We start from the raw sequence: 26,418 nt of genomic DNA, 5'->3' as shown, positions 1-26,418 counted from the left end.
AATTTTAACTATACAAGCGATCCAACATTCATTTATGGCAATATTCCTAAATGGGAAATAGCATAGCAGCCCAAAAGAGTTTCAGAGCAATGGATCCCATGTAGCACATTTACAGTGTTCTAAAACTGGTAACTGTCATTGACCATAGTTTCACAACAGCTTGTGACAGTGTGATATCATTAACCAATCGCCAGAGGAAACGTTGTCATTGAACGTTTTTCAAATTCCGTGCAGAGACAACTGGAAAACCCGAAAATCCGTGCATAGCCGCCTCGCATCTCCCCCATTGTGACTAAACCATTTCGGAGGCGCGCAGTCTAAAGGGAACTGTCGCCACGTAAGGGACCACCGAGTGAGCTAAAGCGAGCGAGTTGCCGTACCGAATGTTGCGACGTTCCCTTGAGCCTACTCAGCGCCGTTTGAGTTACGTACCGATAGGCACAGAATTGTACATTTTGTTGTGGGCACTGCTCTGCTTCCGAGTTGCAACTGGTTACGCCCACCGTGGGACTTGCCGTACATATGCACAGATTTTCGGGGTTTCTAGGCGACTACGCACGGAATGACGTGCACTGGATCCGTGCAATGTATACTAAATTCTTGGAGATCAGGCTGCGTTAACTTATGCTTAACATTAACACGTAAACCAATTATTATCCAATACCGATCGGCTGATACAGACAGCAATCCCTAATGGCAAGATCTGTTAACTCGTATTTTTTTTGTGAAGTTTACGGTACATTATCTTTGCATCAATAATATGTTCAAGTTGGCTGAGAGCGGGGACTTGCCGCTGCTGGAGAGCTTGGTGAGGAAGAGCCCAGAGGTCCTGAGTGAGAAGGATGAAGCTGGAGGCAGTCTGCTTCATCATGCGGCTGCAGGAGGTCATGTCGCCGTCATTCAATTCATCACCACTGTCATCGACTCGGAGGGTGAGCAGTACCTCAGTCATCAATCATAGGAGTGTAGCTCAGGTAAAGAAGTGTTTGTTTTTCTGCTACCGCTGTCTGTGGAGTGAGCTGTCGCGTACAGTACATCACAGAAAGAAATAAAGAGGTTTGAACAAGACACTGGATTTAATTTTTTATTTATAGCAGCGGATAGAAAGCTGTAGTACATACAGACATGTTTTGGCTAAAGGCGTTCCTCAATGTTTAACCGCAATGGGTTCAGATCTGGGCCGAGCCTCCTGCAGGAGGTGTGTCTGAAGCCTGTCCTGGACAGGAGTCTCCGGACGTAAACACAGATGAATGACAAAGACGTTGTCGTGAGTGTGTGTGTGTGTGTGTGTGTGTGTGTGTGTGTGTGTGTGTGTGTGTGTGTGTGTGTGTGTGTGTGTGTGTGTGTGTGTGTGTGTGTGTGTGTGTGTGTGTGTGTGTGTGTGTGTGTGTGTGTGCTATATGCATATATGTATTTGGTCAAGCATGCAGTGGTGGAAAATAACTAAGTAAATGTACTTAAGTACTGTACTTAAGTACAATTTTGAGGTATTTGTACTTTACTTGAGTATTTCCAATTTCCAATAATTTTACTTCTACTCCACTACATCTCAGAGGCAAATATTGTACTTTTACTCCACTACATTTACTTGAAAACTTTAGTTACTAATTACTTTTCAGATATAAACTATGATATAATGAAACCTACATTAACCACTTTAACCCAACTTGTAGATCTGCTATTTTCAAATATTTAGTACTTTTACTTTTGGTACTTTCAGTACATTTTGATGCCAATACTTTTGTACTTTTACTCAAGTACATTTTTTATTCTGGACTTTTACTTGTAACAGAGTATTTTTATATTGCAGTATTGGTACTTTTACTTAAGTAAAGAATTTGAGTACTTTTTCCACCACTGAAAGCATGCATTGTGCACATGGGTTATCAACGATGCATCCCCTTCCCCAGAGCTGAACAGCTGTGATGAGCAGGGCAGTGTCCCCCTACACTGGGCCGTGGAGAGGAACCAAGCTGAGAGCTGCAGAGCTCTTCTGGACCTCGGGGCCAACCCCAACATCCTCAACATGGCCCTCATGTCCCCTTTGCACCTGGCTGTCAGCCGCGGACACAACAACTTGGTGGAGGTCAGGAACTATAGCAAGGAAATTAACCTCAGTGGCTGTGCATCTACAGTCCTAAAGTTTTATGTTTTTTTTTTGTGTTTTTGAACTCGAAACAGCCACCCCCAAGAAACTCAAAGTAAGAAATGAATAGTTAAGCAAACTGAAAACTAAATATAAAAAATATACTTATAATTAAAAGATAATTGACTGCAGAATTATGCTGCGGCATAAAAAAATCTATCTAGCCAATATAGCATTCCCTGAAATGTTGCAATCCAAATGCTTACAGTACTGCATGATATATATAAATAATGTATTCATATTTCTGTAGTGTGTATTTAATAAGGCCTCTACCAATATGGAGTAGTGGTATGTGATGTACAGTACAGTACAGTAGTTCTTCTCTGCTATATCTATCTGCACATGACATTGACCAGTCACAGAGCGCTCACAGTGGGGGTAGATTAGTCCTTCCCTACCATGCTATCCTCCAGCAGTCTCCAGTCCAGGTTTTTTAATTTGCTTGACTGTTAGCCAATCAACAGCTTGGCAGAGGAGAGGTGCCACCTTCATGATCCTCACTTACACCTGAGCACCCACGGCGAAGGACAAGATGTCCTGAGCTGCCCTGACCAATCAAACAGCATCATAATTGTCTTGTTCTTAAACCAAACTCCCTTTAACTTCACACTTTGATTTCACTACCCTTTAGATTAGCTAATGACTAGATAGGAGCACATGCCTGGCTAGTTACGAGAGGCCTATTTATGTTCACAGAACTGCTAATGAATCTGTTATAATGATGAAGTTGAGGGTATGAAGCTACAAAAACAGACAAAGAAGATTTATAATAGACAGTGTCATATCAGATCATAATCCTTTTTTTCTTTTTTTCATTCTTAGAATTTTTCAAATTCAAATGAAAAGAAAGTAGGTACAGCAGCCACCAACTTGTCACCTGGAGCAAATGCCGCATTCTAGAGCGTTGGCTCCATGTCAGCCAACTGAGTTGTTTACTTAGACTCAACCTTCTGCAAGGAGAGTCCTTGGTCTGTAGCCCCCATGGCACCTGGCTGTTAGCCACTCACACACCCAGCTCCAGCCTGGTGCAGGTGGCAGGCTGCAGGCACCAAGGAGAGACGAGGGTGGCAAGGACTGAATGTACGCAGCTCTCTGTAAAAGTATTTATCACTTGTCCCCTACAGCTGCTGCTTTCCTGCAGTGCTATGAACTCCGACTTGGAGGGAGACCTTGGGAACACTCCCGTGATGCTCGCCTGCTCCATCAATAACCGTGAGGCTCTCAACATGTTGGTATGTATCAGGGCCCTCACGTGTAGATCCATTTACCTGCTCCATCAATAACTGTGAGGCTCTCAACATGTTGGTATGCATCAGGGCCCTCAAATGTAGATCTATTTAGCTGCTCCATCAATAACTGTGAAGCTCTCAACATGTTGGTATGTATCAAGGCCCTCACATGTAGATCCATTCAGTTTTTACAGTCCATCTGCGCTGGTCTACATAGGGTATACTGTCCATCTGTTCCGCCCCCCAGCCCTTAGCTACAAAAAAACTATAGTGGAAATGAAACTTTTATTTTAATTGAATTTGTCTATGGGCAGGACTGAGTCCCGTCGATTAATGGCCCACCAGACTGTGCTGTAAACTGATGGGTTGCCCTGTTGCAGCTTAAGCGCTATTAAAAGTTTGACTTGTTTCTGTCTCTCTCTCTCTGTCTCTCCATCTGTCTCTTCAGTTGAAGCATGGAGCACGGCTGTGCCGACAGAACAAGCTGGGCCATTTTGCTATTCATGCAGCTGCCTTTGCCGGTGCAAAGCAAGCCATGGAAGTGATCCTAAAGGCTGGTACTGTATGACAGTGACTTTTTAACCCTAAAGCCTAACTCATGCTTTGTCATATGCTGTGTGAACACATACATTGAACATGAACACAGTGTGAACACAGTGTGAACGCAATAATCTTGCTAAAAAATAACAGATTTTCAATCAATGACCTGAAAGAACATTGCACGCCCTTTAAAGGTTCACGTCAAGGGAGATCAATTCATTGTTATGAACGGAAGAGTGCAGATTGTTTTTGCAGGAGAGATTTTACGCTAAACAGACCTCACAGTACTGACGTGTTGTTTACCCACAGTGGGAGGTCTGCTGGTGAATTATACATAGTTGGGGAAATGTTTAGTCAAGGCACCAAATATTTGTTAGATTTCAGACAGTTCTCCGTTATTGAATTAATAGCTATGTGACAGCCTACAGAGATAGCCATGGCTATAGGCATGATCATCTTGCCCGGAACCAAAATAGTATCCTAAGAACTTTGCATGCACCAGCCTATTAGCCTACTACCGACTAATCAATAAAACCTTCATAAGGACAATTTACATTGTTCATAACAAAGAAGCCATTTATCCATTTTCTCCTGGCAGGAGAGGTACTTGGCACATCAAGTGAAGTCCACATCAACTACCTGGACAAGTCCAGCAGCAGTCCCCTTCATCTGGCTGTGCGGGGAGGGAACATAGATACCATCCGCTTCTGTATTGCTATGGGGGCCAAAATTGACCAGCTACAGGTACCTTCCTCACAAAAGCATAAACAGTCCATTTGAATCTCTATGACAGTGTTATGTGCTATCTTACGCTCCTATAATATTTTATAAACAAAGATAGGGAAAATGTATGAACATGAATTGCCAGCTGTTAACATTTTCCTGCTTTACATTCAGTTCAAAACATTCAAGGTTCAAGGTTTCTTTATTGTTACATCTTGGGTACGGACACGAAAGAGTAGAATTATTATGTTCTGGTTTCCTCAGACATGGCAGCAGCAATAATAGTAATAACTAGAAAAAGTGCTCCCTCGGTGGGCCAGCAATGTTTGGAATCATTCTTAGCCAGTCAGGATGGAATATGAAAAATCTGACAGGCTCGTCTTGATGACATGACTATAGATGATGTTTGGACACAATCTGTAGGAGTAATATAAAAAAAATGTTTTGCAAAAATCGGCCGGCTGGTGGCGCTATAAATAGGCCAATGTGAAAAGGGTGGCTTTTCTTCCTCGGCCTAGTGGGAATGTGCGTGCAACGTTTCACGGGAATCGCACGCTGCATTCATGATTTCAGGCCTTTTGTTCAAAGCAAACCACCCCTGCAACCTTTAGATACCAATCTTAGCTAATCAGGATGGAATATGAAAAAGTCGGACAGATCTGTGTTGTTCACATGACCTAATGGCACCTGATGACTATTCCATCATCAGGTGCTTGGTAGAATCATCCGGGCTGCACCTGTAAAGCATCATTTGCTGGGTGAATACAATCTCACTCATTGTGTGGCTGAATATGTCATCACGCCCATCTGAGAGCTCATGTCTAACTCTGGGCTAGATGTGATTACTACAGTAGTAGTGACTACAGTAATACATTGAGATGGTTAAATGGATACAAATTACATTGTGGAGCTGAGTGAAGCAATCACTGAGCTATTCCTGCCAGTGCTAGTTGTCTCATTTAAGGCTCATGTTACGGTTCTTCTGACCCATCTCCACTATAGAGCTGACTTGGGAGACAGTTCTCTCATGTTACACTGGGGACGTCACGTGGACAGGATGTCTGTGTGACTGTGTTTCTGTCTGTCTGTCTCTCTGTCTGTCTGTCTATGCATATTAATTTTGTGCATACTCATGTGAGCACATACAACTGCATGCATGCATTCAGTGGTGGAAGAAGTACGTAAAAGTCCTGTGTTCAAAGCACCAATACTTACAGTACCCATTATGCATAATAGGCCATTTCACGATCCTCCACTTGTTTGGATATTGGATTGTAATTAATAGTTCATCACATAAATGTTACTCCTGGTAATGGTGGGGATTTTTTAAAATTACTTTATGTACTGAGGCGCGTCTGAAGCCTGTTCTGGGAGTCTCCAGACGTAAAACCGGATGATGATGGTACTGCTGGGTGGGTAGTATAATAATACATGATAAATTCACCTTTAATTTATGTTTTGTAGCCTATTAATAATGTGAATCTGCATCGTAAATAGTAACAAAAGATTTCGAATAATTGTAGTGGAGTAAAAAGTATATTGTTTGCCTCTGAGAGATCAGATGTAGTGGAGTAGAAGTATCAAGACATGGAAATCTCAAGTAAAGTAAAGGTAACTAAAAATTTTACTTAAAGGACGACTTAACCCATTTTCAACCTACATTATATTCATATAATTGGTCCTCACTAATGCTCATGATGAAATGGTACTATTATTTCTACTCTGTCTTATAGGAGTATGGACACTCAGAAACCCACCTACCAGTGACATCATTGTTAGGCAGTTTTTTATTTTTGTATTTTTGTTTACAATATTTCAAATGTTTTATTTAGATTTGTATTAACGAAAGAACAATGGATTCCATTATAGCGTGCTAACTTTCCAGGAATAGAAAGCCTGCGGTTTCTATTAGCTTGGATTACCCATCGATGATGTCACTGGCAGGTGGGTTTCTGAACTGTCCACAGCCCTCCTCTGAGACACAGACCAAATAGACCAGAATGTTACCAAATTATAATGAAGTGAAGTTGTCCTTTACGTACAGTATTTGAGTAAATGTACCTAGTTACTTTCCACCAGTGCATGAATTTTGTATGTGCACATCAGTGTATGTATAATGTGTGTCCAGGCACAGCACATGCATTATAAGAAAAGTCGCATGAGTGTCACATGCCAAAAATAGCAGACACAACGCGTTGTTGTGAGCTTGTAGATCAGCTATTTCCGACGTTCAACACCGCAGTGAGACGAAGTATGGATAAGGCTTTAAATTAGTGTTGATTTTGACAGCAAATTTTGATTCAGTTTTAGTCATAGTCTTTTGAATAAAATTCCATTCAGTTTTAGTCATATTTTAGTCATCTGAAATGTTTTACTGTTAGTCTAGTTTTAGTCGACTAAATATCATAAGATTATAGTCCACTAAATTTACAGTTGAATTAGTCGACTAAAATGTATTTTGGCGGACATTGATGGCGTCGTAATGGCTGATTTTTCACTTGGTTGCATGCTGAAAATAGCCGATCTACAAGCTCACACTGCGTCGCAGCGCGACGCGTTGTGAGCTTGTAGATCTGCTATTTTCAGAGCGCAACACCTGAGCGCAACCAAGCATAAAATTACTTGTCTTTTAGTTCTACTGGATCTCTTCTCCACTTGTCCCTCTCCCTCCCTAACATTTTAGTCTAGTTTTTATTTGTAAGACAAATTGTCAATATATTTAGTCTTAGTTTTAGTCATCATAGATTAGTTTTTATTTAGTTTTCGTCAGTGAAAAAAAGGTAGTCGACAAACATTTTTCGTCACAGTTTTAGTCGTCGAAATCAACACTGCTTTAAATGACGTATCTGCATGTTTGTTCTTATCTGATATCCAGGTTGACAGGTCCACAGCCCTTCATTTCGCCTGTACCCAGGGTGCTACAGAGGCAGTTAAACTGATGCTGTCCTCCTACAGCCCGTTAGAAGACATCATCAACATACGCGATGGGGCTTGTCAGACCCCTCTGCATAGGTTGACTATTCATCCATTCATTCCTCCCATCATACATCCGTCTTTGTACATAAGTTATTTCTTTCTTAAAGGGATACTTCACTTTCACATAAAATAAACATTTAAAAAATATATTAAAAATAAATGAAAAAAGTAATGGAAAAATCACGGCCCCCTCACGCATTAGAGTGTCCTACTAATGTGTGAGGGGGCCTTTATTTTGCCATAACTTCTTTCATTTTTTTTTAATATATTTTTTTAATGTTTATTTTATGTGAAAGTGAAGTATCCCTTTAAAGGAAAGTTCACCCAAAAAAAATCGTATTTTCTATAAATTACACCCCCCACGAAGCCTTGAATTCATGGAGATTAAGCCAATAATTTGATGACTGGCGGAAAGATGCTAATGTCTCGGGTAGGAGACTCAAAGTTGACACTTTGAGTCTCCGACCGGAGATGGTCTCCATGGGGTGTGTAGTCGATAGAAAAAAAGTCATTTTGGGGGTGAACTATCCCTTTAAATTCTTTGAGTCAGGAATTAATGCATTAATTCATGCATATATACATCGCCCTATCTCCCATAATGTATTCATTCCTTCAATAACTGCCGCTGACTGTACAGTACAGAACTTGCGTAATAATGACTGTAAATGTATGTTAGCCTTTGGACATTATTTCTGTGCTTATGCAGAGTCCCAAGAGCATCAGTTGTTAGCACTCATTCAATAACAGACATTACGGTAAACTTATTCGCATGCAGTCTCCCGCTGTCATTAATTAATTTGGCTTTACACCATGGGTTTACTTTGGGGGTTTGCTGACATATTCACGGTCATTAGCTCCACTGTAGCTCTTGCTGTGCGGACCTTATAGTCAATACACCCACCTAATATCAACATCATAACACCCTCATAAAAGAGAATGACTAAGATATGCTGTAAACCCCTGGGGCTGGACTGCGTGATTGCTTTTCATTTGCAATGATAATAAGGTATATATAATAAATATCCTCACCCCCCAGCATAATCCTAAAAGCTGTTTGTATTGGCAGAGAGAGGAATGGAAATAAGTGATCATACAAGGAATTGGGGAATGGATCTTGATTAAAAATGTCCACAAGCAGCTATGAATCTACATTCAACCTCTTTAAGGAAAGAAATTGGAATTAAATTAACCCTTACCCTAAAATGTTGTTCCATGGTTTGCACTGCTCTTCTGTTATGGTTGGGCTAAAACAATGTATAGTTTTTATATTGGACATTTTCTTGCACTTTAAACATTAGAATTACTGAAATAATTTAATTTGTCCAGAATCTTACTCTTTCTCACTGCATGAACTAGGGTTCATGTGGTTAAAGGAGTAGTTAACCCAAAAAATTACTTATTGTCTATCCATTGCACACCCCATGAAGCATTGAATTCATGGAGATTTCTTTGTTTTGATCGCATTCCTAAGCCAATACTTTGATGACCAGCGGTCTCTCCGGTAGGCGACACAAAGAGTCTCCTTTGAGTCTCCTACCGGACACATTAGCATCTTTATTATCATCATCAAATTATTGGCTCAGGAATGTGACAAAAACTAAAAAAATCACCAATAATTCAATGCTTCATTGGGTGTGTAATTGATAGAAAATATTTTTTGGGTGAACTACTCCTTTAAAACCCATGCTCCCTCCTTCCCTTAGTCATACACCCTTACTGGTCCAGTTTAATCATAGAGTTAGGAAATTTGCATGGCAGGGTCTGTGGTTAAGCTATTTCTGGATAATCAGCTCTCGGAAGACGTACCCCTCAACCATGGAAATCACCCTTTCCACCCCTTAAGTCTCTCTCCGAATGAGAAATGTCATCGCAATACCAAGAATTCATTAATGAAAGTCAAAGCATAGAATCAAATCCCTTTGTTTGTGTCCAGTATGTGCATTACAGTATGTCGTGCTTTAACAGAACAGAATTAATCTACCCTCGTTCTAGCGATATTATGTAAAAAGTCACGTGCTGTGTTGTTGCTGCCGTTGTTATTGTAGGCAGTGTTGGCAAAGTTACCTTCAAAATATTACTATTATTAACAGTTTCTTGAAAGTAATGTACCAATTGATACTTGACAATACTTTGCAATTATGTGTTGCAAAGTTACATTATGTGTTACTTCCAAAGCTGGCTGTAGACTACAGAGGAATAATGTAAAAACAAGCTGCTTTACAACAGATTGTGTTTACTTTTCCAGGGCTGCTATATTTGACCACGCTGAATTGGCAGAGTACCTAATTTCTATGGTAAATATAACACACACACTCACACACACACACACACGCACGCACACACACACACACACACACGCACACAAACAAACAAACGTACGCACACACACAGGGGCATGGGACTGATGTCACATTTTATAGTGTTGTCATACTACATTTGTATTAGAACTCAGATGTTAACCGTGAGCCAAAGTCCAATTCAGTGCACTGACTAATGCACATTAATTGTGGGCATGTCATTGTACACATGAAGAGGATGTCAAATTGCCTCCTGTACTGTAATTAAAATGTCCACCACACATGACATTATTCATTGTTGTCGGACAGAAACCTCTTATCTCCATATTTGAACATTTTATGTTTTTTTCGCAAATGAATGCCCTACCTCGTCATACTACAGTGTCACACAAAAAGTTGCGATGCGACAAGTTTTTGAGCTTGTAGATCTGCTATTTTTGCTTCTTGTTTTCATCCTGAAAAGTTAACAGTTTTGGACATGAGGTTTCCACCCGACAGCAATGCATTGCTACTGTCTCACAAAGACCCTGCTCCTATATGACTGTCCTGCTGGCATGCCTTTCATTCTGGAGAGTGGCTTGTTGAAGGTCTGGTGTCTGAGAGATAAATAAATAGGTCCCAGAGAAAATAAAAGTACATTTTTCAGTAGTCTCTCTGATAAGTATTGCATTATTTCTCAGTCAACAGAGGCAGCATCAAGCTTACAGCCACAACTTCATTATAGGCTACACACACACAGGCAATGTTTTTTTTATTGCTTTTTGGGGGCTTTTATGCCTTTATTATAGATAGGACAGTAGGCTGACAGGAAGAGAGAGATAGGGAGAGAGATGGGGAGTGACGCGCAGCAAAGGCCGTCGGGATCGGGACTCGAGCCCGCAATGCGTTATCAGGCTACATTGTAGGCTAGTGTAGGTGCCCGGACCGCTACGCCAGCGGGCCGGGCCACACAGACGATGTTTTGAATCAGCAAGGAGATTCATTAGGTCTAGCAGTAGGCGAATTACATTTATTTATAAGATCACAATCGATTCTGACCTCAGAAATATAAACAATATAACAGAATGCAAAAATCACATATCGGTAACAATATCTCAAGGCAAATATTATCAGACAAAAATATTATATTAATAGATATATGCAGTTTGTATAAACTACAATTATCTGACATCCTGAGAATAATGATGTGTCAGTAAAGTCACACAAGACCAGAGGAAGAACTTGGGGAGATGGAGCCTCACTGTAACTTAATAAGGTTCTGCTTGAGACCCTTCTCTGTATCTACTGTAAAGCCTTTTTGTGTGCAGAGCTTTCCTTTTGTTTTGTTTATTTTGCATTTCTCAGTCTACCATTTGTGCCTTTGGGCAATATATCGCATTTCATGCTAAGCCATCATGCTCCACGTGAGACTTGAACATACAGTAAACAATCTCATTGTTATTCGGCTGACTACTGTCTCATACACAAAGGACGTGGCGTGCACTAGCCTACAGCACCAATAGAGCCAAAGAATGTCATATGATATTCACATGATTAAAATTCAGGAAGCGAACTACAGTATAGGACAACAGCAGTCTCTCTAACAGCTGCATTCAACAAGGTGCTACAACTCAGGGTTTAGCAGTATAGTGCCACAGTACTAAAATTCTGATGGCTCAGATGAGGCTTAATAATCTCTAATTTTGAGATACTGATGTTCAATTCTGCTAAGCAGCTGCACAATTAAAAATACCAATTAGAAGGATACAAAATAACTACCATAAAAAAGCAGAACATAAATTCATCAATGACAAAATGATTGACTGATTACAATTAAATAACATTCTGCTCATCTTTTAATAATAATGTGTTATGTTGTTAATATGTTAATATGTTTTTTATGAACTCTGTCAATGGATCTGTCTCTTGTCATTTCCTATTTATTTTCAATAAATGTCATGTCAGCCCAGTACATCTTCAGAGAGCGAGACGTCTTGAGAAACTGGAAGAGCTCGACTGAATCTCCATGTTTATGTACATATTCCTTGTTTAGGGTGGAGACATTCACAGCATTGATTGTAAGGGCCACTGTCCCCTTCTGCTGGCTACTAACTGCGGTGCATGGAAAACTGTTGCACTGTTACTATCAAAAGGTAAGCTTACAGTACAGTACTACAGTACACCACCACCACCGGCAATTGAATCGCTCCTGTGTTATACTTGGGGCTGTGGGTGGGGAAATGGGGGTTAAATATGGTCCATGCTCCAATTAGTTACAGCAGTGGTTCCCAAACTTTTTCGCTCAAGACCCAAAAGAGAAACCCAGCAGTCTCCCTGTGACCCAAACTAGTGAAATTATAGCTGAAAATAGCCGATAGCCGACCAATGTAGATCAGCTATTTTCACTACTTCTTACGTTTAGTTTTTTACATAGATTTAGATTTTTGTTTTGTTTTTGTTTTTAAATGTATCAAGTTCTTGTGTAAAATGGAGGGACAGCGAGTGCATTTTCCGGCAGCGGCGGCTGCCGCGGATCTGCCGCGGAGTGTGCTGCGTGTGCTGCGTTTGTGTAGCGAAACGCAGTCAGTGGGGCAAACGCAGTCCCCACCAATATTATTTACGATTCTGTGCCTATCGGTACATAACTCGGACGGCGCTTAGTCGACTAGCAGACCATCGGCCGGTCGTCGCGGGCACTCGCGCCTGGAGGCGCTCGGGCGCGACTCCTTGGCCTCAAGGTCTGCTGAGTCGGCGCGCCTCCGTCATGGTCCAAAACTATACTTTATCGGCGGAAAAAAGAAGTTGACTGCCGCTCCTCCACCGGCAGTTCCGCTGCTCCGCCGGCAGCTGCCGCTCCACCGCCGGCAGTCACTGCCGGCAGCTGCCGCTCCTCCACCGGCAGTTCCGCTGCACCGCCGGCAGTCACTGCCGCTCCTCCACCGGCAGTTCCGCGGCAGTTCCGCTGCCGTAAAATGCACTCGCTCCTTCTGGTAAAATGACTTAAATGACTTTCAATTTTTTTTTACTTCAAAAAGAAAAACAGGAAACGAAAAAGGGATATTTACTTGTGACTCATAAAAATAGGTCTGTGACCCGAAAATGGGTTCCGACCCGCTGTTTGGGAAACACTGACCGGAATTATCAAGTGCACTGTAAAGAGCACAAGTAATTCCAGTTGACTGCTTTCTGTTTGCATGCCTGTGCCCGCATCATGTCTGTTTGTCTTTTAGGGGCGAACGTGAATATGAAAGACAGATCTGGGTGTAACTTTCTTCACCTTGCCATCCTGCAACCCAAGGGTCTGAAACATCTAACAGAGGAGGTCCTACAGGTATCCTGAGTTAGTTAGAACCATTTCAATGTCACTGGACGTATTTAGCTTGGAGAAGGATGCCCTTTAACCACTTAAGCCCTATATACTTCATCATATGACACATTGCGAAGGTAGCACATCCACAAGCTCACAACTTGTGAAGAATTTTGAATGTGCCAAAATAGGGATGCCAGGTTGAATGCGGTTAAAAGAAACTGAGTGTATTCTTTATTTATTTATTCAACAATTTGCCTGAGGCTTTTCTACATTGGCTCAAGGCCAGCTGGGGAAGTTCATTACGCACTCACTGAGCCAAATCATAGTTATTAAAAACATTCAGACATTTAGCTAAAAGCTACAACCATGTCAAATTCTCCAGTGCGAGTATGAGACAAGAATGAGATGAGGCTAATCAATTCACAGCTGACTCAATGGTGTGATACTGTACACATGAGAGTGAAAAGTAATATATGGTTTGGCTTCGACAGGCACAAACCTCTGTTTTTCAGGACAGGATAAACAAACTCAATATGCCCGTATATAGGCATTTCATTTAGACACTTCGGCTCAGAAATAACCAGACAGTTAGTGAACCATTTACCATTTATTAACCATATACCATATTAACCATTACTCATATATGCAATAATGTTGCAATCAAGTTTGGCGGTGTGACTCTGCTCATGTGATATTAAACGATTCCTGTGCAAACATGACACAGATCTCCAATCACAACCCCCTGAGCAGAGCATAACAGTAGCTATAACACAACAATAATCATATAACAACAGTACATACAAAATATAACACAACATAAACAACATCAATTTAACCCTTAATGCATACCACCACCATAACAACCATCTATGGAACATCCCACCAACCAGAAGCCACAGGGAGGAGGCCGGGGAGGTGGAGGATTTTTTAACACTGACAGCTGAACGACCGCACTGACAGCTAACACGTAGAATGAATAGAGAACTGAGGCTGCTTAAATGAACCTCCAGAGTTGCACTGTGGGTATGAGGGCGTGAGTGAGTTAACTGTAGCAAATGAGATGACAGGAGTTTGACACGTACTGACTTAAAGGAGTACGACTGAATTACTATACGAATGGGGGGGGTCCGGGGAGTATGAATGAATATTATAAACATACTGCCCTCCGTGTCTACATGAACTATCGTGTCACTGGATTTCATTTAGACACTTCGGCTCAGAAATAACCAGACAGTTAGTGAACCATTTACCATTTATTAACCATATACCATATTAACCATTACTCATATATGCAATAATGTTGCAATCAAGTTTGGCGGTGTGACTCTGCTCATGTGATATTAAACGATTCCTGTGCAAACATGACACAGATCTCCAATCACAACCCCCAACACACGCTCACTTGCAGTGAGCAATACAGCGCCACACCTTAATCTATATGAGAATGTTTATCAGTTAAAGCATCGAAGTGACGCAATTTCATTTAAAACCCTTTGAACTAAATGAAATATGCTACATGAATTAACTATGTGAGTGTCAGCAATGACGCATTTCCTTTAAATGCATACCGAGATGCCCTTCACATCTAAGCCGATATTCTGCGCCAGCAGCGACTATTAGATGCACATTTTGGCAAAACACTACTGTGTTTTGATGTTAAAGGAAATAGACTATAAATTATGAATAACTATGTGTATAGACAGCAATGTCAAATTCCCTCTATATGATGGCAGCAATACAAACCCTTCAGGCAAGTCACGCTCGCCCGAGCGGTGACCTGATATAGACGGAATATACTATTTAGTGATTATCAATAATAACCCTACCTTCTAGACCACCATTAAGCAACGTGAGACCCAACACGACCAATGCTTAATGGTGTACCATAATAATACCACTGTAGCAACGTGAGACCCAACACGACCATGCTACTAGTGGCTTACCATACCTTAGTGATTTACCACCTACCATTAATACCACTGTAGCAACGTGAGACCCAACACGACCATGCTACTAGTGGTTTACCACCTACCCTTAATACCACTGTAGCAACGTGAGACCCAACACGACCATGCTACTAGTGGTTTACCACCTATCATTATACCACTGTAGCAACGTGAGACCCAACACGACCATGCTACTAGTGGTTTACCACCTACCATTAATACCACTGTAGCAACGTGAGACCCAACACGACCATGCTACTAGTGGTTTACCACCTATCATTATACCACTGTAGCAACGTGAGACCCAACACGACCATGCTACTAGTGGTTTACCACCTACCATTAATACCACTGTAGCAACGTGAGACCCAACACGACCATGCTACTAGTGGTTTACCACCTACCATTAATACCACTGTAGCAACGTGAGACCCAACACGACCAATGCTACTAGTGGCTTACCATACATACCATTAATACCACAGTAGCAACGTGAGACCAAACACGACCAATGCTACTAATGGTTTACTATTATCCTAATACCACATTAAGCATACGTGAGACCAAACACGACCATGCTACTTACCACCTACCATTAATACCACTGTAGCAACGTGAGACCCAACACGACCATGCTACTAGTGGTTTACCACCCATCATTAATACCACTGTAGCAACGTGAGACCCAACACGACCATGCTACTAGTGGTTTACCACCCATCATTAATACCACTGTAGCAACGTGAGACCCAACACGACCATGCTACTAGTGGTTTACCACCTACCATTAATACCACTGTAGCAACGTGAGACCCAACACGACCATGCTACTTTACCACCTACCATTAATACCACTGTAGCAACGTGAGACCCAACACGACCATGCTACTAGTGGTTTACCACCCATCATTAATACCACTGTAGCAACGTGAGACCCAACACGACCATGCTACTAGTGGTTTACCACCTTAGTGATTTACCATCCCTTAAATGTACCTGACCCCCAACCTGCGCTCTGACAAGAGCAATACTTAACACACGATCAATTATGCAACTCCTGAATTATTCCATAATTGATCACACATAACACTCATAGCTTTTTGAGCTGCAAGAATTTCATCCGTATTTAAACGAATATAATGTTCGTAAGCAGCAGACGACCAGGGACCCGTGGCTTTTAAGTGAATAAAGACCAACAATGCTGCTGAGGTTGCTGCGCCGATCCGAAAGAAGTGAGGAGTATACGCTTGGGGCATAGTCCACATTGCTGGCACACTGAACACAGCCTGGCAGCAAACCACGCCCTTGACATGCCTTCCCATCATCCAAGACGACAGGATCATTTCCTCCAGGATTAACCTCCATTTCAGGTAGCAGACATAGAAAAGAACGGACAAAAAGCGGTATCAGTTCTTACAATAAATGATATTCCATTAGGATGATAACTGATTAGGAGTGCTTAATTGAAACATGTGAGCTTTCAGTGCAAAGCAATGCATTTCCCATATCTAAGAACCCATAAGATGCTGATAGAACTAATTCCAAACAATATCTACACAATATATACATTAGATAGTTCCTTTCTCCACTTAATAAAACGTAATCCGATGATTAATGTGACCTGCAATTGCCATTACTTCTCACAGCTCACTGCGTTCATCAAAACATGAGCCGAGTGATCCACCGCTACTCTTGAGTCAAATCATGATTTAATTGATATTTCACAATATCACAACCCCAACGTGGAATGTAGCGATTTGAATATCCATGAAATTAGCTCAAAGCAACCATCCCAGACTACTTAAATATCCAAGATCATTAACAATCCATACCATTTGATATTATACACCTGAATTGTATAGACGCTGAATCCTTATAACATTGAGTGTGAGTGGATACGCAGATCAAGCAGTGAGCAGCCGACAAGGCTTTCAGTAGACTTAACCAGGATGAGTTTTAGATTTGATTAATGAATGACCTGCCTCTCATGGCTTCAGCAGAAGTAGATCCAGGTATACCACCGAGGTGATCTTGATTACTGCTGTGCAATGACCATGGCGCTGCAGTAAAAATGAAGACTGGCAGCAACCCAGAACCTGAAGATTCCCAGCATCCATGGTGGACCGAAGGTCATGCCATCATCAACCTTGGAGCACCATAATGGGCAGTCGCTCATGAAACAGAAAACAGAAGCAGAATGAGATCAAGCAATGAACAAATATCCCTTACAATGACATGGTTAAGCTAAAAGAGAAGATAACATCCAAGTTAATTCATTCGTATATATAATATACAATCCAACCTAATGAATAATTAGTGCCATGTTATGACCTCTCAACGCGTGAGGTGGTACACAATAGACAGCCAACAGTAGCTTGAAGAGACGATAAGAAGCAGTGTAAAGTTTGAATGCTTATACCTCTCCAACCAAAATTCCAAACCAGTTTTAACTGAAACAATCATGAGGGGTAGCACCAATAAATAATGCTCACTACATACATCCAATGAAATAACACAAGCATAAGGCTACCAGAAATGGAAACTAGCATTAGCTAGCATGAAACAAACAACCTGGATGCTAGCATTAGCCCAGTGCCAAACACAACTCTGCATTGGGGAAATCAAGATAATCGAACGCCACATGGCTACAATGCACAAGCATCTCAGCATATGATTGCAAATAAGTTAGCCTACAACGATACTTCCAAGCATATAACTGAAGTGGGAAGATAAGGCGATGCACTGGAACCGCATGGTATAAAGACTCAGACTGAACTGAGTTTACTAGGAACAATTAGTGTCCACTAGGGTCGCAAACCCACAAGAAAAGGTACAATTACCCCAGTGTCACTAGAGGGCGCCAAACTACGAACATAAAGTCAGTTCTAATAGACAACAGCGCCTTAACACCTTTAAAATTTAAACCTATAGGACCTTAACCTTTAAACACTACTACCACCTTAACGTTAACACTTTTACCACAAATAAACTTTACTCTTTAAACCTTTACCACTACTAATACTTTACCCTTTAACTTTATTCATTATTTAATACCAATTACCTAATAAACGTCCTTAGAGCCTTAACCTTAGAACCATAACCTTTTAAGACTATTAATACTTAACTCTAAAACCTTTAACACTACTAATACTTAAAACCTTAAACTACTAATACTTTAACCTTTAACACTACTAACACTTTAATACCTTTACCATCAATACTTAATACTATAAACAACCTTAGATATCCCACACAGTTTCTTCAGGAACAGTACTTCTAGTATAAGAACCTATTACACTGACCTTGGAAACAACTCTAAAAGCAAACTCGGTGGCAACAGTAATTATCTAGTTGAGCATCTACAAACTAAACCCCCCTTATTGCTACCTGTAACTTAAGGGACAAATGAGTTGAATAACCCAACAGAAAGGATCAACAGCTTCACTGAGTGGATTATATACTTGAATATCCCGTTTAGTAAGTACCTACTTAACATAACACTGCCTAGTTAACATTACCATAATGCCTGCACATTCCACCATCCAGTTAAGAATCACTCTTGCCTCTTCACATTACTCTAACACAGTAGAATTAAACTAACTAATCCTAATATACTATGAATGTGGCGGTTGCATGGACTACATTACCCATAATGCTTTGCTGAGAGCCACTTCCTGTATACTCCCAGCGTGATCTAGTGTGAGAGTGACAACACTAGCATAGACTCCCATAGAATGGAATGCAGAAACGCTCTGACTATCTCAATGGAGAAGTTCCAATGTTAGGAACTATAGCAACCAGCTTTGCAGCGGGATCAAATAGTGACGGAACTCTCTCCCTCTATGGTTCTGGTTACTTCACGTTGACTCGTCAACAGTTTGTGTGTGAGAATGTGTGTGCGTTTAAACCAAACTCCCGTCTACCTGACCCGACGCTATTTAACACCACAAAATAATCACATACACGATGACCTTAATCTCCATAATGATCACACACAGAGAAGATTAATAGCATCACCTGGCATGAAAGATCATTGAAGACGATCAGGAAATAACTGCAAGCAGCTTGGATGTGGCTGTGTTCACAGAAATGACTCGCAGCGCAGATCCGCCTCGATGTCGACTTGTGTTGAAAATTACCAGGATACGTTACAGACTTAAAGCAGCGACAATGAAACCAGTGACATCCACTATGAACCACGCTGTTTAGCGTCGTGCCCCACCTGATCTTTCACCCAAACACAACTGCTATTCGTGATCAGAATGACACTCCTGCAGATGAATTCAATGACAATAACGAGCACAATCCGCGATTACTGGTGAGTTGCAGCAAACAAGTAGATGAAAAGTTTGAAACCACCCGAACCAATGTGAAATTTGAAACAAGCAGCTGAACACACCGCTTAGACAGCGAAGTACGTTTTTTAACACTGACAGCTGAACGACCGCACTGACAGCTAACACGTAGAATGAATAGAGAACTGAGGCTGCTTAAATGAACCTCCAGAGTTGCACTGTGGGTATGAGGGCGTGAGTGAGTTAACTGTAGCAAATGAGATGACAGGAGTTTGACACGTACTGACTTAAAGGAGTACGACTGAATTACTATACGAATGGGGGGGGTCCGGGGAGTATGAATGAATATTATAAACATACTGCCCTCCGTGTCTACATGAACTATCGTGTCACTGGATAAATGGAGATCTGGTTGTCCAGAGCCACAGATCCGACCGCTATGCCCATATATGGTCATGTGCATATACCGTATGGGACCAAATTCAAACTCGGTGCACGCATTGGCAAGGACTCGAGGGAGCGCGGTGCCCGCCGCTGAGTCGTTCGGACATGCGGTTGTCCAGAACCGTCGACCCAACCAATATGCCAATATACATGGTATGGGCATATACTAATGACATCAGGGATCTCCATATATGGGCATAAACGGGACACAGACAGACGGGTACAACGGTACTCTAACAAAGCCCTGACACTATATGACGTAGACATATCGGTGGTCGGTGGTGCGACGTAAGTGTGAGGGCCGCGTAGTGGCCCGAACTCTAGATGTCCCGAACTCTAGACGTGAGGGCCACGTAGCCGCATAGTCTTCTTACAGTAAATCAAAATTGGCTTAAGGAAGGACCAGCCGGCGGGCGGCCGGCGGACCACTTCGTCACACTCATGTCACTATGACTCAGCCATAACCATATGGAATGCAGTTACGCCCAAATATGGAGTGTGTTGTCCAACCTCAATGTGTCGTCATGGCATCAAGCGCAAATAAATCAGTCAGGTCCATATATGAGCACAAAAGGGGGCATGCCCATATACGGGCATATACTGATGACAGGGATCTCCATATATGGGCATAGAAGGGACAAGGACTGACAGATACAGAGATCTCCATATATGGGCATATTGGTCGGATCGGCAGAGCGGCGTTGGTGTGAGAGGCCCGAACCTATAGTATAGTTTAATAAGATGTCGAAAATGTTTTATTTCATTTAAAAGATAGAGGAATTAGCCTATCTAAAAGCTCACAACACGTCACGATGTGATGCGTTTGAGCTTGCAGATCAGCTATTTTATTTTCGATATTTGTCGTATGGAAAGTACATAGGGATTAAGTGGTTGAGAATCTTTTACAAATCAAAACCTGTCTATACTGTACGTAAAACAGTGTGTTTGTTTACAATGTATCTCCCTTTAGCGTAACTGTGTGAAGGAGCTACTGTGCAGCGAGGACAACGAAGGCTGCACTCCCCTGCACTACGCCTGCAGACTCGGGGTCCATGAGTCAGTGAAGAACATGCTGGGCCTCTCAGGACAGGTTTGCCTCGCGCACAAGTCCAAGGACAAGAAGTCTGCCCTCCACTTTGCAGCCCAGTGAGTTGGATATCCACCCCCAGCAGCACCAATTTTTCATGCCTCCAAACCAAATGCACCTGAAATTTGACGGATTATCCGCGCACTGCAGTCGCTTGAACTACCTGCATCCTCAGCTATGTTTCGCTAATTTTATCTCTTTTACATGCCATGTGCACATACCATATTGTATAATGGAGTACCGTCATATCAGCATTTCTCCATGCAGTATTCTCCTTTTACAAATCCCATGATGCAGTTGCTGCAGAAGGAGCACTTCTACAGTAAATGTAGGACATTCCTAGATCAAGGTCCTACTGTAAATTCAGGGACTATTCTTGAGGAGAATAATGCAGTATGCCACTACATTAAGTTAATCTCTTCTAGGATGGATTCAGCCTATAAACTTTTGCATTTCTTGTCTAGATAACATTTTTAACACTGATTGATCTCAGCGCTAGGGTATAACAAATATTTCATAGAATTTCCTTTCCAAAAATCTTTGAGTTACTATCTAGTTATTATGGCCATAAATTACATTTCTGTAGACGAATGAAGAATGAGCCATGAAGCTTCAAAAAACTTGTCTCAACATTTTTATACTCAAAAGCCATTTCAGGACGAATTGCTATGACAAGACCCAATCAATTGTACAATAACCATTTATCCAATCAATTAATCAACTGCAGTATAGTGCATTTCCCCTCTACAATAGAATTCAATCATCAGGCACGGATCCTGTGTAATGGAATAGTTACTAAGAGTGAAATAAGTGCACATTAAACATGGATGGTGTGGATGACTGGATGGCTGAATTGGAGCGAGAGGGCAACGAGACGGCTCTGGCTGCTGTAATATAATTGATATTCTTACATCATGGTTCGGTCCTCTTGCAAGAACGAACACAAAGGAACATCAAAGGACCATAGTACACTTAGTAGAGCATATCAATTCAGCTCTGCCCTTCCAGCTCTCTGCCCGACACACCCACTCATCATATTTTCATTCAGTTTTTTCATCCAAAATATGGGGGAAGAAAAGTTTGACCATACGAGTTTTGATACCATTCTGATCTCATTATTATGATCATTTTTAAACGGTTTGGTGCACTGAATGTCTTTATACTGGACTACTTTTGCTTATGTTGGACTACCTTCCTTTCATGTAGATTGATTTTCTTACGTGGATTACTTTCCTTATGTGGACAACTTCCTTATGTTCCACTATTTCCACTATTTAAGACTATTTACACATAAGACTACTTTTGCACAAAGGCCTATGGCCTATGTCCTATCTGTTACTTTCTTTACTAATGCACCTTGTGTACACGTCTGCATCTGCTGCTACTTTGTAACTGTACTGTATATTAATTTTTCTTCACTCATCCTTGAACTTTTGATTATCTGACTAGCTGCTTCTATCCCATTTTCCCTCTCTATTATTTTTCTTCCCCTTTCTTGAAAAACGACAACTGATGGAGCTCCTGTAAATGTGTGATGTGACAAGAAAGCTTCTTATTCTTATTCTGTCATTTTGGCTGTATGGCCTGTTCAGATATGGACGCATCAGCACCTGCCACCGGTTATTGGAGACCATCACAGACTCTCGTCTGCTGAACGAAGGGGACAAGCGTGGCCTGACTCCACTCCACCTGGCCTCAGGAGGAGGACACACGAAGGTGGTGGCACTACTTCTACAAAAAGGGGCCCTGTTTCTTTGGTAACCACACGCAGACATGTATAAACATACTCGCACACCTTCACTCACTGCTGTGCACATTGGTACGGCTAACTATCCATTATGTTTTAGCGATTATTCTATCAATTCATTTTTTGATTCATCGAATAATCGAGAAGCATGTTTTTTGTATATTTTATAGCAACAATTCAACATGAAAGAATGTTAATAGGTTTCTTATTAAAATGTGAATTGATTATAAATCAATTAGTCTGATTAATCACTAACAGTATGCCCTATTTCATACTTGCAAAGTGCTACAGCATCATGCAAAAATCAAACGTGTTGTGAGCTTGTATCGGCTGTTTTTGCCATTTTTGAAAATCGATTATTATCAAAATCAAGTATCTTTTTTAAAACTGATTAAATCGATTAGGTCAACTAATTAACCGTTTCACCCCTACTCCTTGGCACAGCCTACATGCAGTGCTGAAGGATTTAGAAACTATACGCATGGCTATCTTTTATTGGTATAAGGTTGTCATGGCACATGTAACAAAAGGAGGATATATTATGTCTCTTGTATATGCAGTGATTACAAGGGCTGGACATGTCTGCACCATGCTGCCTCAGAGGGATACACACAGACAATGGACATTCTCCTGTCAGCCAACATCAAGTTACTGGACAAACCGGACGAGGATGGGGTCTGCAAATCATTGAACACTGTTCAAGTCGAATACATTAACCACTTAAACCCTATATACGTACAGTAGTTGACCGATGTCCCCCAGGGCTCTATGCTAGATCCGCTGCTTTATTATTCTTTCTACTCTCTAACCGAATGTTCGCCCCCAGAAGGGACGCTAGGCTAGGGTTCAAGTGGTTAGAATTAGCATGTTTGGCAGCACATTTAGTTAGTAATAGATTCTGAGTCAGATTTAAAGACATATACATGTACTACATACAGCAAACTGCACATACAGTATATGTATGGTCTTGTGTGTTGTTGTCACACCAGAACACAGCACTCCACATCGCAGCCAAAGAAGGACACGTGGCTGCGGTGAACCTCATGCTGACCCGGGGGGCAGAGTTCCTGTTAAATAAGAACGATGCTTCTTTTCTACATGCCGCAGTGAGAGATGGGAAAAAGGATGTGGTCAATGCTGTGATCGACAGCGACAGGTATGTTGTATGCAACTGTCTCTGAGCTGTTAAATAATAAACTAATGTACAGTATCCTTATGTTGCCCACACCAACATCTTTTGTTCTACAGTATGTCTGTTATGAGCTGTTTACATTACCCCGTGCATGAAACCCATGTTGTGATTGGTTGGAGAAAAAAAAAGAAAGAAAAAAAAAAGCTTCCGGGGGAAGTGCATACAACGGAAGTCCCGCCTTATAGACATTCTCTGCATTAGGTCGATACCAGGATTTTCTCCTCTGAGATGAGAAAAGACTGGGGAATTGGGCTAGTCTTTAGGGCAGTCTACTGAGTATTCCTACCAAGTTTCATGAAAATAACACCCATCCAAACAAATAAGGAAGTAAACAAACAAATAGACAGGACTGATGACATTCTAATAGTAATCAGCTCATCTTATGTCTACATGCTCAATATGTGTGTTTACTACATATATGCGTTTTTTCAGATGTATTGATGCCATGAGGTCGTTCAAGTTTGGCGGTGCCCATCGATGTCCAGTAGACGACATGATTGAGTTTCTGCCTGAGACGTGCAAGGTATAAAGACTAAAAATAGACACGAGCAGCAGGCCAGGCCAGGGTCCATTGTCTTAACTAAATGCTATCTTCCTTTTTTCACATAGTACCTCTTGGACCACTGTATGATAGAGTCCGGTGACGATTCCAGCAGTCCTGAGTACAATGTATCTCACTGACAAGTTGCAAAATCAAAACAAAGCGTTCCCATATCACATTTTCTTGACATCAGAGTTGTAACGCTTGCAGAAACTGCAAAGCAAAAATATGTTTCTTTCTGTGGTGCAGATCGAATACAACTTCCAATGGCTCCAGGCGCCTGTTGCACTGAAGAAGCATTCAAAAACTGACAGAACCCTGCGGTTCCAGCCGCTAAAGGCACTGAATGTAAGCGGCCCTCTCTATTTTAACTCAATTTTACTGTGGTAGAATGCACAAAGAACCACACACAGTTCAGTGTTCTATGGCTGACTGATCAGCATACAGCCCTCCAGCTGTCAAACTTGCATCCACTTTTTGTACAAAGTGGTATTAGATTGTTAAGCATGACACAAACACTCTCAATCCCCCACCATAACGTGTAACTGTTTCACATGTTTCTGAATGGCTGTCTGCATGTTGCTCCCCAATATTCGGCCAACGAACATTTACAATTTACTTTCGAGTTCAGTGACACAAGCATTAGCTTTCTGGATGTGTTGGTCATAAAAAATGACAACTCCATACAGACAGACCTGTATCGAAAACCTACTGATAGGAATACTCTACTTCGAGGGGATAGTTTTCACCCCACACATTTGATTCGAAGCCTGCCCATTAGTCAGTTTCATAGGGCACGCAGGGTCTGCAGCACTGACGCTGGCTATATTGCACAGGCCACTGACCTGACCAACAGATTTAGAGATAGAGGGTATAAACAGGAATGGGTTGATGTCGCTGTTGATCGTTTTAAAGCCAGAGGAATGTCTCATACCTAAAATCAGACCTCAAAAGGCAAATTCTCCTTTCTGTGTCCTCAGATACTCACCCATGGGCTTTGATTTTTTTGAAAACATTGGCATATAATTAAATCGGACCACAGACTCAATACTGTCTTTAAAGAAGCCCCAGCTGGGGTTTTTAAACGCCCTCCTAATTTGAGGGACCAGTTGGTGAGATCTGATACGCCCAAACTAAAACAAAGCACCTTTTTGGATGATATTCCCGATGGGAACTACAGGTGTGGGAGTTGTGCCCAGTGTGGCTTTACGACTAAGTGCAAAACCTACACACATCCCCACAGTGGTAAAACCGTCAAGATACGCGGTGTGATTACCTGTAGTACCATAAATGTGGTGTCTCGTTAAATGTCCCTGTGGCTTGGGGTATGTAGGAAAGACCAACAGACCCCTTCGTACTTTTCGACATCAAACCTTTTCTGTAACATGTATACTAGTCTTGTCTTTTAATTGCTTTTTTGCATTTTTTATGTTTAATGTTCATATATATCTGACTGTGTGGTCTCTCTGTTTATGGTTCAGGGAGGTCTGTGAGTTAATTTGTGAGTCATAGACTCTCAAATTGGGGTGTTGTCCCCGGGTGCTTGCACTCAGTGATTAGTGTATCCTGCCCTCCTCTGTTCTTTTTATATCTCCTCACACTTTTCAGTATACCTGACGAAGGCCACACCGGCCGAAACGTTGTTATATTGACCGCTCTATTCATAAAATTGCCGGGAGCATTAAGACGGTGTGCGGACTCTTTTCTTTTGTTCATGTTTATTCAGTTGGATCCAGCACCCGTTCTTGGATGTGCGTACACCACCTAACCGCTCCCCAATATTCCCCTGGGGACCTCAATGACATAATACTCACTTAAATCCTTCTCTCCACAGCATATGGTGCAGTATAAACGCATAGAGCTTCTCACCCACCCTGTTTGCCACAAATACCTGGACATGAAGTGGTTGGTATTCAATGCGCTTTAACACCTGAGATTAGTATGTCTTATTCTAACATGTTGCAAC

The 26,418-nt window shown here is 41.6% G+C and overlaps 2 protein-coding genes across 2 annotated transcripts in view; both read left to right on the top strand.

Moving 5' to 3' along the window:
• sbspon (somatomedin B and thrombospondin type 1 domain containing) overlaps window positions 1-26,418 on the top strand; it is a 297,594-nt gene that overhangs the window by 190,880 nt on the left and 80,296 nt on the right. The gene's annotated exons all lie outside the window — the stretch shown is intronic.
• The window catches only part of trpa1b (transient receptor potential cation channel, subfamily A, member 1b), a 36,204-nt gene that overhangs the window by 1,254 nt on the left and 8,532 nt on the right, over window positions 1-26,418 (top strand). The window contains exons 3-19 of the mRNA XM_080418509.1: window positions 770-932; window positions 1,911-2,086; window positions 3,271-3,378; window positions 3,824-3,932; window positions 4,514-4,659; window positions 7,514-7,650; window positions 9,860-9,908; window positions 11,944-12,043; window positions 13,121-13,221; window positions 20,856-21,031; window positions 22,565-22,729; window positions 23,280-23,394; window positions 23,709-23,875; window positions 24,344-24,434; window positions 24,521-24,580; window positions 24,702-24,800; window positions 26,287-26,357. Coding sequence (XP_080274635.1) covers window positions 770-932; window positions 1,911-2,086; window positions 3,271-3,378; window positions 3,824-3,932; window positions 4,514-4,659; window positions 7,514-7,650; window positions 9,860-9,908; window positions 11,944-12,043; window positions 13,121-13,221; window positions 20,856-21,031; window positions 22,565-22,729; window positions 23,280-23,394; window positions 23,709-23,875; window positions 24,344-24,434; window positions 24,521-24,580; window positions 24,702-24,800; window positions 26,287-26,357 — 2,033 coding nt within the window. The remainder of the gene's footprint in view (window positions 1-769; window positions 933-1,910; window positions 2,087-3,270; window positions 3,379-3,823; window positions 3,933-4,513; window positions 4,660-7,513; window positions 7,651-9,859; window positions 9,909-11,943; window positions 12,044-13,120; window positions 13,222-20,855; window positions 21,032-22,564; window positions 22,730-23,279; window positions 23,395-23,708; window positions 23,876-24,343; window positions 24,435-24,520; window positions 24,581-24,701; window positions 24,801-26,286; window positions 26,358-26,418) is intronic.

Source organism: Gymnoscopelus braueri (genome assembly GCF_963280865.1).
Source record: "Gymnoscopelus braueri genome assembly, chromosome: 21".
Classification (NCBI taxonomy): Eukaryota; Metazoa; Chordata; class Actinopteri; order Myctophiformes; family Myctophidae; genus Gymnoscopelus; species Gymnoscopelus braueri.
This window is presented reverse-complemented; position numbering and strand designations above follow the sequence as displayed.